At 41.7% G+C, this 16900-nt stretch overlaps 1 protein-coding gene and 1 long non-coding RNA gene across 8 annotated transcripts in view; one reads left to right on the forward strand and one right to left on the reverse strand.

The window, feature by feature from the left end:
- The window catches only part of armc9 (armadillo repeat containing 9), a 130545-nt gene that overhangs the window by 4357 nt on the left and 109288 nt on the right, over window positions 1–16900 (reverse strand). For all 7 annotated transcript variants that reach the window (XM_085990195.1, XM_085990191.1, XM_085990194.1 and 4 more), the window contains 3 exons: window positions 16780–16898; window positions 15402–15522; window positions 12409–12584 (listed from right to left, as the gene is read on the reverse strand). In XM_085990195.1, coding sequence (XP_085846321.1) covers window positions 12409–12584; window positions 15402–15522; window positions 16780–16898 — 416 coding nt within the window. The remainder of the gene's footprint in view (window positions 1–12408; window positions 12585–15401; window positions 15523–16779; window positions 16899–16900) is intronic.
- LOC147115712 (uncharacterized) lies at window positions 7829–16786 on the forward strand. The gene is made up of 3 exons (XR_015078673.1): window positions 7829–8050; window positions 9517–9621; window positions 15945–16786. It is a non-coding gene; the product is annotated as an uncharacterized LOC147115712 (long non-coding RNA).

Genomic DNA, 16900 nt, shown 5'->3' on the forward strand with positions numbered 1-16900 from the left:
AAAAAGCATGGGTACAGTTGCTCCAGAGGCTGCGGAGGAAGATATTTATTATCGTGGAGCTTCTGAAAGTATGTATGTCTGTATATATTCCTTTGCGTGTTATGTATATATTCCTTTACTTATGTGTATGAATGTATTATTTAATTATGACTTTCAGAGAAAGTAACTTATTGGAAAATCATTATTAAAAACATACATTCATACACATTAGTAAAGGAATATAAAACATACATACATATACGTAAAGGAATATATGTGGACATACATACATAACTCATTCTCACATTCCATTCACACAGCCACAATTGCTCCTTCTACCTACCGTTCTGAAAACCCTTTTTTAAAAAAATTAAAAAAAAAAAAATTTTAACTTTAAAACTTACTTAAAATTTCTTCCCTCCCTTTCCCAAACAAAAATATTGCATTTCAGAAGCTCCACGATAAAATGTTTCTTCCTCCGCAGCCAATGAACCACTTTACACTTGCTTTTTTCAAGTGTAAATTCTGAGGACTTACCCTCACGGATTTCATGAATGAAATCTACGAAGTTCACTGCGCAAGCGCTGCCTGTGCAGTCGCACGCGCTCGAGGTCTGGAAATGCCGGCGTTCCCCGCATGCGCTGTTCATGCTGAACGCCGGCATTTCCAACGGCCAGATGCGTGAGTACCCCGAGCGCACTCACGCCTTTGGCCGCGAATTTCTGGCCCATTATTTTTCCTGCCACCGATGTTAAGCTGACTGGTCTATAGTTCCCTGGACATGTTCTATTTGCCTTCTTAAATATAGGTATTACGTTAGTTATCTGCCAGTTCTCTGGCACTACACCTTTTTCTAACAAATTATTAATTATGTGTAGTAATGCCTCTGCTATCTCTTCCCTAGATTCTTTTACACTGTGGATATAATCCATCCGGACCAGGGGCTTTATCCTCTGAGTTTGGTTAGTTTATTTAATATATATCCTTTTTTTATTTTAAATGCAGCTATCTCATTACTCATCTCATCATCCAATGTCATGGCCACCTGTTCTATCTCCCTGGTAAATAAAGTAATTATTTAATATTTCTGCCATCTCTCTATTGCTGCCTTTGGTATTATCCTGTCCATCCCATAGTGGCCATATTCCTATTCTAACCGTCCTTTTTTATTAACGTGCCTGTAAAATATTTTACTACTTTGTTTTATGTTTCTTGATAATTTAATTTCATAGTTCTGCTTTGCCTTCCTAATTGTTTTTTGATTTCTCTCCTAATCTCTTCGTATTCTCCTAATCTCTTGGTGTTTCCCAGGAGTCGGTACTAGGACCACTGCTTTTCTTGATATATATTAATGACTTCGACTTGGGAGTACAGGGCACAATTTCAAAATTTGCAGAAGACATAGAACTTGGAAGTATAGTGAACAGTGAGGAGGATAGTGATAGACTTCAAGAAGACATAGGCTGGTGAAATGGGCGGACACGTGGCAGCTGAAATTTAACGCAGAAAAGTACAAAGTGATACATTTTGGTAGGAAGAACGAGGAGAGGCAATATAAACTAAAGGGTACAATCCTAAAAGGGGTGCATAAACAGAGAGACTTGGGGGTATATGTGTACAAAGCATTGGAGGGGACAAGGCAGGTTGAGAAAGCGGTTAAAAAAGCATACGGGATCCTGGGCTTCATAAATAGAGGCATAGAGTACAAAAGCGTGGAAATTATGGTTCAGCCTCAACTGGAGTACTGTGTCCAATTCTGGGCACCACACTTTAGGAAGGATGTGAAGGCCTTAGATAGGGTGCTGAAAAGATTTACGAGAATGATTCCAGGGAGGAGGGACTTCAGTTACGTGTATAGACTGGAGAAGCTGGGGTTGTTCTCCTTAGAGCAGAGAAGGTTGAGAGGAGATTTGATAGCGGTGTTCAAAATCATGAGGGGTCTAGACAGAGTAGATAGAGAGAAACTGTTCCCATTGGTGGAAGGGTCAAGAACCTGAGGACACAGATTTAAATTGATTTAAAGACCCAAAGGCGAAATGAGGAAAAACTATTTTATACAACGAATGGTTAGGATCTGAAATGCACTGCCTGAAAGAGTTGTGGAGGCAGACTCAATTGTGGCTTTCAAAAGGAAATTGGATAAGTACCTGAAGGAAAAAAAAATTGCAGGACTACAGGGAAAAGGCGGCGGCGGGGGGGGAGCGGGACTAGCTGAAGTGCTCTTGCAGAGAGCTGGCACGGGCTCGACGGGCCGAATGGCCTCCTTCTGTGCTGTAACTATTCTATGATTGTTTGCATATTTCTTCCTCCACCTCCCTTCCACTATTAGCTGGTCTGTAGACTTGCCCTATTAGTGTTTGATCCTTTATTATCTTTTACCTCTATCCACTTGGATTCTATTTTTGTTTTGCTGATAGCCGCGTCACTTCTTTCTACTGCCATTATGTTATCCCTATTAAGTACAGCTACTCCACCTCCCATTTTTCCCTCTCTATCTTTTTTAAATATGTTCTACAGGAAACTTTTTTTATCCGGCACGGACGGGACCAACGTGGTGCCGGTTCATCAAAAATTCCGGATAACCGAACGCTATAGTAAAAGATACGGAGAGCTGATAGCTCCGTATAAAGCAACAAACCCTACAAGTTCAGAGCAATGGCCACAAGTTGCAAGCGTCTCTGTAGCTTAGCAACAGTTGCAGCCACACCCTTGCACAGCAACAGATGGAGGAACGCAAGTCAATATGAAGTAAAACCTACTCCTGAATTTTGCCGGTTAACCGAGATTTCCGGTTATTTAGGTGCCGTTAAATCGAAAGTTTCCTGTACCCTGCAATGTTTAACTCCCAGTCCTGATTTTTCTGTAGCCATGTCTCAGTAATCCCTATGTCTGTTTCCTCGCAACGCATGATTACCTCCAGCTCCCCTGTTTTATTACGGACACTGTGTGCATTGCTGTACAGACAGTTTAACTTATTTTTAATGGCAGTTTCTCTCATTTTATTTTTAACCATCTTTTTAAACTCCTGTTCTATAACTCCCTGGCAAGCAATGTCCTCCCTCACTTCATTGCTTCCTATGCTCTCCTTTCCTGTTTTGTTCTTATTTAGGCTGGTTTCTTTTAGATCTCTCCCCCCGTCTTACTAATTTAAAGCTTTTGCCACCTCCCTATTTACCCTTTCTGCTTGGACAGTGGTCCCATCCCGGTTCAGGTGGAGCCCATCCCATCGGTACAGCTCCTTTCTGCCCCAGTACTGGTGCCAGTGTCCCATGAAAAGGAACCCCTCCTTCCCACACCAGCCCTTTAGCTAAGAGTTAATTCTCCTGATCTGACTGTTTCTATGCCAATTTGCACGTGGCTCGGGCAATAATCCAGAGATTATTACCCTCAAGGTCCTGCTTTTTAATTTAGCTCCTAACTCCCGCTACTCCCTCAGCAGGACTTCTTCCCTGTTCCTACCTTTTTCATTTGTTCCGACATGGATCAAGACAACTGGATTTACTCCCTCCCTTTCCAAATTCCTCTCCAGCTGCCACGAGATATCCCTTACCCTGGCAGCGTGTAGGCAACACACCTTTCAGGATTCTCGTTCTTGGCTGCAGAGGACGCTATCTATCCCCCAAATGATAGAATCCCCTATCACTACCACATTTCTATTCTGTTTTCCCCTCCCCCACCTCCTGGACAGCCTTATCACAGGAAGGAAATCACAGGAACCCCACAGTGCAGATAGAGGCCATTTCGGCCCATCGAGCCTGCACCGACACATATCCCACCCTATCCCCGTAACCCCACGTATTTAATCCCCCTAACACTAAGGGTCAATTTATCATAGCCAATCAACCTAACCCGCACATCTTTGGACTGTGGGAGGAAACCGGAGCACCCGGAGGAAACCCACGCAAACACGGGGAGAATGTGCAAACTCCACACAGACAGTCGCCCGAGGCCGGATTCGAACCCGGGTCCCTGGCGCTGTGAGGCAACAGTGCTAACCACTATGCCACCGTGCTGCCCACTATGCCACCGTGCTGCCACGACGCCCTGGTCTGCATTGTGGCTATTCTCCCCGCAGTCTTTCTCCTTGTCCTCACAGGTAGCGAGTACATCGTATCTGTTGGACAGGACCAGTGTCTGCAGGACCTCCTTCTCAATCTCTGCTAAGTCCCTGCTACCCGGTTCCCTGACAGTCACACCCTCCCCTTCCTGAACCTGTGCTTTCCTCTGGTTATGACTGTATTCTGGATAAAACTATCCAGAAATTCTTCCCCCTCCCTTATGTTTCGCAGTGTCTCTAACTCGCACTTCAGCTCAGTGACTGAAGGCAATGACATAAATGAGGCTCGAGGTCCAATATCAGGGGGTCTTGGACTTCAGCATTCAGGTGGAGGGATCTTCTCCTGTGCACCCCCCCCCCCCCGCCCATATATACTGCTTTTGTTCAAGAATAATTTTGCACCTCAATTCATCTTACACTTTTAGATGGAGGAGAAAAGTGGAGGTGCACATCGTGTCCCCAAGTTTACTGATGCTTCAATGGAAATGTTACTGGAGTAGATGAGGCAGAAAAGGGTGCCCAATATTGACACTAAGACACAAATCACAAAGTGCATGGCAGGAGCTGGAGCAAGCACATGCTGAAAGCAACACCCAGAGAAACTGGATGGAAGTCTGAAAAAAATGTGGGCATCATCAAGTTGGCCATGATGGGACTGAGCACCATAGGCTCACTGAGCCCAAGCACTTTATTTGAAATGGGTATATACAGAATGCATGGTACATTATAGTCTTTACTCCTCATCTATAGATAGGTGGATGGAGTTTTAACATCTCATCTGCAAGATGACACCTCCGACAAGGCAGCACTCAGTACTGCACTGAAATGTCAGCCTTGAATATGTGCTCAGGTGCTAGAGTGATGCATGAACCCACATCCATGACTCTCTGCTACCATTGAGACAAGCTGACAATGTAAGTGCAACTGTGTCAGTACACCAGGTTCTAGGGTAATGGCAGGTGTGGGCAGTCCGCCCCGATACAATCTCACCTGCCTAGCTTTGCTCTGTTGCCTCTCTTCTTCCTTCAAATGCATTAAATAGAGAGGTATTCTCACTGTAATACTCATGGTCCAAATTTTAATTAACCAAAAAATGGCAGTGCCAAAAAACCTTGACAAAAACACCTGACTCCAAAAATATTAATCCGACGCGATCTGTCTGCTCGTAACTTCTCATTGCTTTCAGGACAGATTCCCACCAACCATGAACACTAATTTTATAGGGTTGTGATCAATACGGAGTGTATTCGTGGTATGAAAACCGTGAAAGGGCATCACTCCTCATTATAGTTAAAAGTCCTGTCTGACCGGAAATGATCATGATGTGCATTATGTGTGGAGATCCAGCGATCACAATCTCTGCCCCCTAGTTCAGTCTCCAACACTGCATTCACACCACCTGAATGATCAGAAAATTGAACCTGTACTCTCTGGATTTACTGAACATGGTGTTCACCTCAACATAAGGTTGGAAACATTACAATGTTAAATTTTGCTTCAGATACTGAGAACAGCTTAAAGAAACATTTTGGTTATAAAAAAGATCATTTTAAATCAATTCAATTACAAGCATGCAAATCAAGCCAGAGTGACTTTTTATTTCTAAAGTCTGATTTGCTGAATGCACGCTCCTGGTCACGGAGCCTTGTCCGCTGGGAGCACATATTGCAAATTGCAGGCATACTGCCCATGATTTTCCATTGATGTCAGCCAGTGGCTCAGTTGGTAGCACCCTTGCCTTTGAGTCAGAAGGTTGTGGGTTCAAGACCCACTCCAGAGACATGAACACATAATATAGGCTGACACTCGAGTGCAGTACTGAGGGAGTGCGGCACTGTCTGAGGTGCCGTCTTTTGGATGAGACTTTAAACCCGTCTGCCCTCTCAGGTGGATGTAAAAGATTCCATGGCACTATTTCGAAGAAGAGGAGTTATCCCCGGTGTCCTGGCCAATATTTATGTCTCAATCAACATCACTGAAACAGATTATCTGGTCATTATCACATTGCTGTTTGTGGGAACTTACAGTGTGCATATTGGCTGTCGCGTTTGCTGTTTGTGGGAGCTTACAGTGTGCATATTGGCTGTCGCGTTTCCTACATTATATCACTGACTACACGTCAAAAAGTACTTCATTGGCTGTAAAGTGCTTTGGGATGTCTGATGGTCATGAAAGATGCTATATAAATGCAAGGCTTTTCTTTCCATTAATCAATTTTAATGGATCAACACTTGCAGCACGTGCTGAGCTGTCATTTGTGAAATTGATAAGAATAGTTTTCACATAGCTTTTTAGTTCAGTCTATTATAAAACATAACACTAATGCAAATTGTAAAGCACTTCATCAGTAAAAGTCGTCAAACTTTTATATTTTCAGGTTTAACTAAACATGGATACAACGACAATGTAACTCATTCATTCATACTCATACTTAACTGACTTACTTTGTGCTTCTAAATGTTTTGTTTAATTGAGGGTTTTCTGTATTGACATTTAAATGACTACAAAACGTTGATGTTTACATTCTGGTGTTAAAAGTGGACTGTGGTATATATCCTTTGTCATACATTTTTGGGAGCGATCCAAAAAACCCATTACAGATTAGAACCTGAATGTGTTATATAACTGCTCCCAATCAGTGGCTTGAATAGATAATCAACCTGTGGTCATTTTGTACAGTGCAGTGTACATTTAATATTTAAAGAAATCGGTGGGTTACTGAAAATAACAGGTTCATGAAATTTATTACCACACACGGCAAAGTAATATTCAGTGAGAATTATTGAAAAGCATTCAGGGTTATCTCTGATTTCTGAAGTAGTCTTAGTGAAGTTATTGTTATGTTTCAGTTCAGATGCAGGAGAGGAAATGCTGAAAAGTGCACTGGATGGAGGAACAGCTGTTGTAAGGTGTCAAATGACCCACTACAGGAAACTTTTTTTTATCCGGGACCAACGTGGTGCCGGTTCATCAAAAATTCCAGATAACCGAAAGCTATAGTAAAAGATAGGGAGAGCTGAGAGCTCCATATAAAGCAACAAACCCTGTTGCTTAGCAACAGGTTCAGAACAATGGCCACAAGTTCCAAGTGTCTCTGTAGCTTAGCAACAGCTGCAGCCACACCCTTGCACAGCAACAGAGCGAGGAAGGCAAGTAGAATATGAAGTAAAACTTACCTGAACCTACTCCTGAATTTTGCCGGTTAACCGAGATTTCCGGTTATTTAGGTGCCGGTAAATCGAAAGTTTCCTGTACTGTGAACATTTGTGACTTTGATATGGTCCAGATAAACATTCCCGGTTACAAAATATTCGGGAGGGATAATAAAGCAGGGTGAAAAAAGAGAGGATGGTGGTAGTATTAATCAAAGATTCCTTTCCGACATTAGAATATATATGTTACAAGGGGTGTTGTAAAAGCTGAATCTAATTGGTTAGAGATAAGGGGCCTGAAACTGCTGCAATGGCATGTTTGGCAGTGAATGATGTTAATTGGATTTTTACACTCCCTGTTAACATCGCACTATATTTGCGCTGCAAATTGCTGGAAGGCGGATCAATGAAGAAACAGGGCCCTCGTGGATGTGCCCAATGGCTTTTCTCACAGACCAACCACATGACACTATTAAAAGTTGAAAACAGACGCCATAACTCAGCGTGGCACTGAGATGTGAATAACTTGCAACTTCTGAAATTACCTTAAATCAACATTAGAAAGTTAACATTAAAAAAAAAACTTTGTAAAGTGCAGTAAAAAGTTATTTACAATGTTTTGCATACTTTTCCATAGAAATGTTGCAAGATGAGACCAAAAGGAGCTCTCCAAACTTTGGCGATGAGGACCCTCAACGATGAGGTGGAGAGCATCTGCTGAGGATTGTGATGGTGAGGGCTCCCCGCAAAACAAGTCATGTAGATTGGAGGGAGGTAGCAGAGACCCCGAGTGCGACATTAACCGTCCCACAAATGGGGGAACCAATGTCACAAGAAGTATGACCTGACTAAGGCAGGCAAGGTAAGCACTCAGTGCATCAATTCAGAACTCTCCATTAAAAGTACAAAAGTTTTCTGCTTTTTCTGAAACACTTGACCACAATTATCCTTCTTTCAGTGCTTGTAGAGTGGGGGAAGGGTAGCTGGTAGAAGGAACAGGGGGACCAGGAGGGGGGTTGGGGGAGAATGGGAGAAATGGCAAGGACATCCTATCTCTACACTGCACCATGAAGGCGCTGATGTGGAGGGGACGCTTGACCTTGGCCACCTTACCCACACCCCTCTGGGAGCCGACCCTTCTCACTCCGCACGAGGTGCACCGGCTCCCCTCTCACAGGCAGCCACAAAGCTGTAACCGCCACCTGTGGGGCCTGTGAGACATAAGTCACCCTCGGAGTCTGACCTGCTGGGGAATCAAGGACCATCGAGAAGTGGCGAAGGTGCGCCCCGGTGCCCTGTAAGGCAGGGTAAATGTCGGGCCCACCATGAGGACAACTGGGAGTAGGACTATGGGGTCCAAGACTGCAAAGGAGGATGATTCAGGATGTCTAACTTCTGCTCTGCCAGGTGGTTAGGTGAGTAGTTAAATTGCTTGCTGAACGCAATATAGTCCTACAGAAGATCCCCCCCTGTCATAGTCCATAAGGGACATGTAAGGCAGCAGTTCCCAGGGCCAAATCCGTCCACCCCCTGGGTTTGTGCCAAACGCACAGGCCTTATAGGACCCGGCTGCTGAGGATGACCCTCCAATGATGCAGCCAGCAGTTGCCCCATCGCAGGAGGCAGCTGCCAGTAGACACAGCACACCTGCTCCCCATGTCCCCTCGGAGCAACATCCGGAACCCAATTCCCAACTCCCTGATCCTGGTTGACATGTGGGATGCAGAGGCGGTGCCCTTGGCACAAGGGTTCGTACACGGAGAGGGACAAGGTGCTGGTGTACGAAGGACTAGGATGCCCCTCTCATGCAGAGTCCACCTCCCCCTGCACTGTCTCACCCTTAGTGATCCCTCAGGCATGCTTTGGACTGTACACAAGTAAATAGTTTGTGAAGGTAGAAATAGTTTTCAAAGCTTTTACAGTTGTTCTTGATGTTGTATTTTTATTATTTATTATTCTTGGTGTTTTTTTAAACAATTTTATAAGTTGTTTGGAACTTTTTGCTATTTAGAAATTTTTTAAAATACTGGTGACCAAATTTATATTTAAAGTGTTGTTACAGGAGAATTTTTGCACTATTTATAAAACTAACCACTACTTTTCAATTGATTACCTCAATACAGTATTACTGCTGCTGAGTTGTTCACAGACAGTGATGTATACACGTTCATTGTAGAATGTTTATTTACCACTGTTAACAAAGTCCTGTCATATAAAAATCTTTGCACTATTTGCGCAGAACACTACAATCTTTGCCACATTGCTAGGAAAATACTGTAAGGCACTGGAAGCGTAATTTAAACACCCCAATTGTCTTCTCCAACTCAGAAGAACAAAAAATTCTACCAACCTCAACTAGACCTGCAAGATGCTCCACACACATCTGACATTTCAAATCATGGAAGTTTTACTCTACACTACTGAAATAAAAAAGTGAGTACAGACAATTACCTCACTGGCCTCTCGGTCTGCCAGATCAGAACTCCTGCATGAACTGTGCATGAGTAAATCTGACAATACTTGCAATAAGATAACTCCTAGACCAGGTCAGCCTGCATCTATGTTACTCAGTGGCAGTATACTAAACCTGTCTAATAGTTTCCCTATTAGTTTGTTCTCAAAATTCTGGCATCAAAATGACCTTTTTACCGTCTGCATGTGCACACAAACACTATAAATTGTTATCTGTGCCTTCACCACTGTGTGCCTAAATTGAATCGATGCATGTGCAGAAAATTTCCTTTTTCTCAATTTTCAAAGATGAGATCTTTGCTGTGCTGCTCAGTACTGTACTATAAGAAACTGTTACCACTATTAATAGAATTCATATCCACAAGCAATTAGATTAGGAACTTGGAACTGAATAATCAGATGCAACTATAACCAATTTTTTAACCTGTAATGTCTGTTGAACCATGTGTTCTCATGGCAATGCGATTTTTGTTCTTGTTAAAGAAATAAGCTGAAAACTAATAATCCCTGCTGCATTATCTTTGTCCGTAGTCAAACTCCTTTGCATAGTAATTGATCTTACATAAGTGAAACAGATGCATAATGGGCCATGACTATTGTCTGTGGAGTCTTGTTTAACCCTTTGCTACTTGAATAATTATTTCCTCCAATAAGCTAACTTAAAACATTTAATCTCCTCTCTCTGAAGTTATGCACACAGCTGGAGCCTTGAACCTTCTTCATATTGAATCTCATAATCCTTCAATTGAGCTCCGTCATTAAGCCAGTAGATCGAATGCAGCTGCTCTGTTTACATTGCTATCTATGTCAAGTCCTGGATTGTGGCTTGAATCTACAATCTTCTGACTCAGAATCATGAATGCCATCAACTGAACCAAGCTGAAACTTAACCCGAAAGGGAACAAATTGCATTTATAAATAAGTATTGAAAAATAAGACACTTACAAAACATAAATCTGGCTCACAACTTTTGTGAGTGCATAAATGTTGTGAAGAATGGGTTTTTGCAAGAACAATAGCTTCCACCAATTGCTCAATAACATTATTAGGCCATCAAATCTCACTGAATACCATTTTACTGCTGCTGAGGAATAACAATTGGTCTACAACCAAACCAAACTAGTCTGAACAGCCTCTTCGCAATTCAAAACTTTTCAATATTTCAGTTTCCAGTTTAGAAAACAGAGTAGCGATTAGAAAAAGTAACAAAAATGTACTAAAGCTGTTTGGGATAAGTACGTTCCAACTATATTGCAAATTGTTTATAAGTACTACATTTCCTCCTCAATGCTTCGATTTGCCAATGAAAGCATTAAACAGGAAACAGCAATGACTTGCAAAAAAGTAGGATAAAAGATACGAGGAGCACACACTTTCAAAGTCAATAGTTCATAATACAAAATTTCAGAACAATATAAAAATTTGGCAATAAGCAGCATCAGATATTATGTTGTCTGCAGTTGAGGTGCCTTTGCTACAATGGCAGGAACATTTATTGTAATTGTTTAACTGCACTTTTTGTTTGTGCGCTTTTCCGTTTTATACCTCATCTATCAAATGGATGTTTATAGTAAAAATGAAAAGCTGTATTATTTTTGATCTCTATCCATGCTGTATTTAGGGTCTTCTAAATATAAATGCTGCAGGTAGATAATGGCGTTTGCATGATTGCTTTACACAGGCATGGCAAAAAGACTCCACATATGCATGCACAACAAAATTCTTTGTTTGGAAAACCAACCACACAATTCAGTGTCAGCAAAAACAGAGGACCATTGATCTGAAAATGAGCAAGAAAGAAAGATCTTGCATTTATATAGTGCTTTTCATGGTGTCAGGACATCTCAAAGCACTGCAAAGCCAATTAAGTGTTTTTGAAGTGTAGTCACTTGTAATGTAGGAAAACATAAGACAGATATTGCCTATTTCTCAAAATACAGCACTATCAAAGAAAGAAAATAGAAAGTGTATACAAATACATACATTTACTAGCAGACTGAGCCCTAGGCCCGAGGTTTTAACAGAGCCCTTTCACTCGATTCACAGAGTACCCCTACCACCAAATAGTTTTTTCTTGCTTGGCAGCAATAGAACAAAAACAGAAGTATTGCCTGCATCCAGGCACAAACAACATCCCACTGCCAGTTAGGCTGTGAACAGAGGAAAGAAGGAAAGAGAGAGAGGGGGCAAACTGGAAAGAAGGGGGAAAAAAAACCTAATGAGCAAAAAAATAGAGCAGAAAAAGAGAAAGCAAAGCAAGAAACTAGTGACAAGGAAAGCAGCAAGTGAACAAAGTGACTATTTCCAGCCTACTGAAGTTAGACAGAGTGACAAGGCTGTTCAAATGTCATGTGCATCACAAGTAGCTGTCTCACCTAACACCCTTACATACGTACTTTCTTACAGGCACCACTAGATAGTGATCAGAAACTAGAAACAAGTTGATTTTTCCCCTCCCTAGACCAGGAACATTGCAACCTACTGTAGTGCCCGAACTGTTACACCAGTTGAGCTCAGGTAACTCATCAGGCTGGCAACTGAATCTGCAGCCTTCCAGGTTTCTATGATTAACCACTGTACTGGGCAATGTACTTACCCTTGAGCACCAGGTGAAATCACCATGTTGGAATCATTGACTCAGACCTGTATCTCACTATTTTGTGATGCAGTGTGTTGCAGAATCTTTGGGATGGGGAGGAGGGAGACTACATACAAACTTAGGCTTCCTCTTTTCTCTTTATTACTCACTCTGTCTGCTTCTGTTCGAGGACCCAGCAGAATTTGGACGGCTTGTCTGTTGAGGACCAGACTGAGAAAACTGAGGGGCAATTGTTGGGGTCTTGATCTTTCGTGGACTTGTAGATACATCTGGAGTCCTAGGAATCTTGGGTCTACTGTCAAATGCAACTATGTAATCATTTTGCCTACAAGGGCAAAGACAACAGAATGAATGAATAAAAGATCATTGATAGCATATCTCACTTAACAATTTTTTAAGGTTAAATAACACCTGATTATTAAACCACAACTTAACTTTCTTGACACCAAGCTAATTCTGCTACCACTGTCAGAAAATGTATTAATGCTGCTCCTTATGTTAGTATTATACAATAACAGCAAAATTCACCAAAAGTCAAACTGCTGAATAACTGGAAAGTGCTTATAATGTAACCACCCTTTATAAGGGGCAATAAATCCACTTCTATCATGGTCAGGTAAGGCATTTGTAACTATGCTGTTCACTTTACATCATATTAACTAAAAAATTGGAAGGAGGAATTTAAAATTCACAATACAAAACCTAAAGATACTTGGAATAGTTATCAAATCTATCACCTCAACAAATGAAACAATTTATATTTACTTTTTGTTCAGTATTAAAGAAATTGATAACAATTTGCATGTTTCCATCATTCGATGTGATGATGTTTGCATTCTTGAACTCATTGACTTTAATAGGAACACAAAGTACCAATTCAGCCTCTACACAAACATTAACTTCATATCAAAAACACCATACTCAATAAAAAAAAACGAATTCAGATGCACTGTAAAATATTACTGCACTATTTAAGCATTTTATACAAATCACAGAAGGACTCCATTCTGCTCAGTAAAAACCTCATTCTTTCCTCAAATCATAAACCATTCAATAAACAGATTATTCAATCTATTTGTTTTTTAAAATTCATTCATGGATGTGGGCATCGCTGACAAGGCCAGCATTTATTGCCCATCCCTAATTGCCCTTGAGAAGGTGGTGGTGAGCCGCCTTCTTGAACTGCTGCAATCTGTGAGGTGAAGGTATTGCCATAGTGCTGTTAGGGAGGGAGTTCCAGGATTTTGACCCACCAATGATGAAGGAACGGCGATATATTTCCAAGTCAGGATACTGTGTGACTTGGAGGGGAACTTGTAGGTGATGGTGTTCCCACGTGCCTGCTGCACTTGTCCTTCTAGGCGGTAGAAGTTACGGGTTTCGGAGGTGCTGTCGAAGAAGCCTTGGCGAGGTGCTGCAGTGCATCTTGTACAGGAAACTCTCATTTAAACGGTACCTAAATATCCGGAATTCTCTATACCGGCAAAATTCATACTCCGAAAACAACACCTCAATAACCGGAAATGTTGCTGAGTCCGAGTCTCCCGCGGTGGCCGAGTTAGTCAGTGGGGGTAGTTCTCCAAACTGCCACTACTCGGCTTCTTGGCGCTGTCGGAGGTCTGAACACCTCAATAGCAGGAATCTGACTCTTTGTTTGTTAAAAATAGCCTCAGTAGATAACCCTCTCCGTCATCTGGAATTTTTATCAACCGGCACCATCCCGATCCCGTCGGTGCCGGATACCAAAGAGTTTTCTGTAGATAGTACACACTGCAGCCACGGTGCGCCGGTGGTGGAGGGAGTGAATCTTTAAGGCGGTGGATGGGGTGCCAAATCAAGCGGGTTCCTTTGTCCTGGATGGTGTTGAGCTTCTTGAGTGTTGTTGGAGCTGCACTCATCCAGGCAAGTGGAGAGTATCGGATCCAATATAATGATAAGTAGAGATTTTCCAACTCTCCAAAACTTGGCTCTTCATTTAGTTAATGATCAAGTACAAAAACCAATTGCGATCCTTAGCAAGTTCAATTTCCAAAATCTAGATATTTTGAGGCAATTACCTGCTTAGAGCAATGCAGATTAGCAGTGCTGGGCTTTGTATTACTCACAGCTTTGTTTTCTTTGCTTGCAATGCTCTGCTCATTAGCGTCAAAACTGTGTTGAATTTTTTATGTTAGTGATGAACCAGTGCAACAGTTCATTCTTTGCTAACAAACAAAACTTTAAAGAAACTCCCAGGTAGTTGAACTTTTTAAAGTTCACTTTGAAAGAGTTAGTTATATTGCACCTGGTGGAAAGCCAAAGCAATGTGAAACTATCTCCTCAGGATGGAGTGCCATCAGTCCAGTGATTTCACCCCCTCGATATGCAAGTTTTTGCATTGATGCAGACACCAAAAATACAATGTAAGTGAATCATTATACAACTGGATCTCAGTTGGACTGTCTGTAGGCCTTGTTTCATTTTTATATAAAGTGGACAAATCAGATGCCAGGGTAAAGGGGAAGACATGGTAGTAGAAGGTAAAATGGAGGGAAGGGAATACAGCCATAAATCTAATGACCACTTCTGCTGGCTGCACTGCACTTGAATCAGCCTTGCCACAACCATGCTAAGGTGGATTTTCATCTTTACTGCCTGGGCAGAGTGCAGAGAGAAAAATTGGGCAGGGAGGAGGCTCGCCTGGTTTTCCTCCCGTTAATTTAAATGGAAGGAAAATCAGGCGGGTCATGTTTGGGACGTGAAATCCTTTTCTCTTCCCTCCAGAATTTCTTCTTTGTGGTCTGTCCAGGCAATGCTTAATACCCACGTGGTAAAGACGAAGAGCTACACTGCTGAGTTTACACTAATGGATTGTAGACCATTAGGGAAATATTTGAAGCTAACTTTTAAAACAGATGCACTGATGACATACTTTACTATAAAAGGAGGCAGGAAATCAACATGTTGTTAAGTGCATATTGTTAAAATGTAATCACGGGTGTTATGTCAGTGGAATGGTTAACGTCCTACAAAAGGCCACAGGTGCAATGAGCAATGATGGGTGGAAATATAAGTTTTTATTTAAACACAATGACAAAAGGTTCATAAAGACTTTTCTTGCACAGTACATTTGTGCATTTTAGTATTTGCATCGTCTCCTCACCTGATAGACTGTCTATTCAATTTTTCAAATGACCTGGCACCAAACGAACCTGCAGCTGCTGTAAGTTCCTGATCAAAATCACCAACGGGGGCATCCAACTGTGATGTATTGTGATCAAAATCTGCAGAAAAAAAGTACGATCAAAACATTTCAGCAAAAAATTATTAATTTGAATATAATACTTTAGTCCTAGCAAAATCTCTGTAGCGTTTTGGGCATCCTAATTGCAAAATGACATTGATGTATTGAAGAAAATTCAGAGAAGAGCATATGGAATGATAATAGTCGAGTGAACACAATAGTTCCTGTGCTGCTGGGAGGACATAAATATCATCTGTAGAGTACAACTCGTGAGGGTTGAATAAAGTTGGTTACAATATTGATAGCCTGGAGTTTTGCTTGATTATCTTAGTGTTAGTGAGAAATTTTACAGATTTTTATTGTCTTGGATGATTAGCCTTCAACCAGTCGTTGCCTTATGAGATTGAAAAAAAAAAGCCCTCAGTTTAACGTCTCATCTCTTTCTCTCTCTCTCTTTTCTAGTGTCAGTAATGAGTCGAAATGTGCTTTTCATCGGCAAACATGTTCAATGGCCTGGATGTTCAGATTTTGGGGCATCAAGGTGGGCAGGAATTTTACTGAATTTCTGGTCTTTGGGGTAATTTGATTGTGGGAGATGAAATCCTGGCTTCAGCCAGGGAGTTGCCCGAAACTGGAGGCACAGAGTTGCTACAACATGCCTGGGGGCCTGCTACAGTGGTAGGAAGGAGCAACCACTGCGCCATCTGAAGAGAATGGAATCTTTGAGAATGTATTTTTGTGGGGCCTGTACAATATTGTACTCTTGACAAGCTCTTTGATGATTCCCCCAGCCCCAAGGGCTCCCCCTACTGACGTTTGAATGCTGGACACTGAGGCAGAACAGGTGGCCCCTGGGACCAGTACTGAATCAGAGGAAGTGATGGGAAATACAGCGGAGGCTACATTTCCCTCATTTAAATTTGATTAGCATGTATCTGCTCACATATGGGAAGGTGCACTTTAATCCATCCAGTACACCCACTTGGGGTACAGGGATGTGATGAATCATGTCCCCGAACAGGTTTATGCCCCAAATCCACCAAAAATCAGCTGGGAGGTGGTGCCAGTTGAGAAATTTAGCCTGTCAGATTGTTTCCAAAATAATATTGTACAAAGTACTTATTATTTTTATTACTTCAATATATGCCTCAACCAACACATCACTGAAACAGGAATTGCAAAATATACATGTACACATTCCAGTTAATAGAAATTAGCAAATTATTTGGCATTAAGTAATAAACCTTCCCTTAGCTTCTTGGAATTTCTAAACAATCAATATAGTTTTTCAACTTACTGACAGGAGAAGCACCAAACTCGGAAATACTTGTTCTGCTCCCACTTCGAGTAGGTGGCCGAGAGCTTTGCTGTGAATAGAGGTTGCTCCTTTCGTCTTTATCCAGAGCAGTTCCCAACCT

Source organism: Somniosus microcephalus, chromosome 6 (genome assembly GCF_052327205.1).
Source record: "Somniosus microcephalus isolate GS21.2 chromosome 6, FLI_Smic_1.0, whole genome shotgun sequence".
In the NCBI taxonomy this organism is placed as follows: Eukaryota; Metazoa; Chordata; class Chondrichthyes; order Squaliformes; family Somniosidae; genus Somniosus; species Somniosus microcephalus.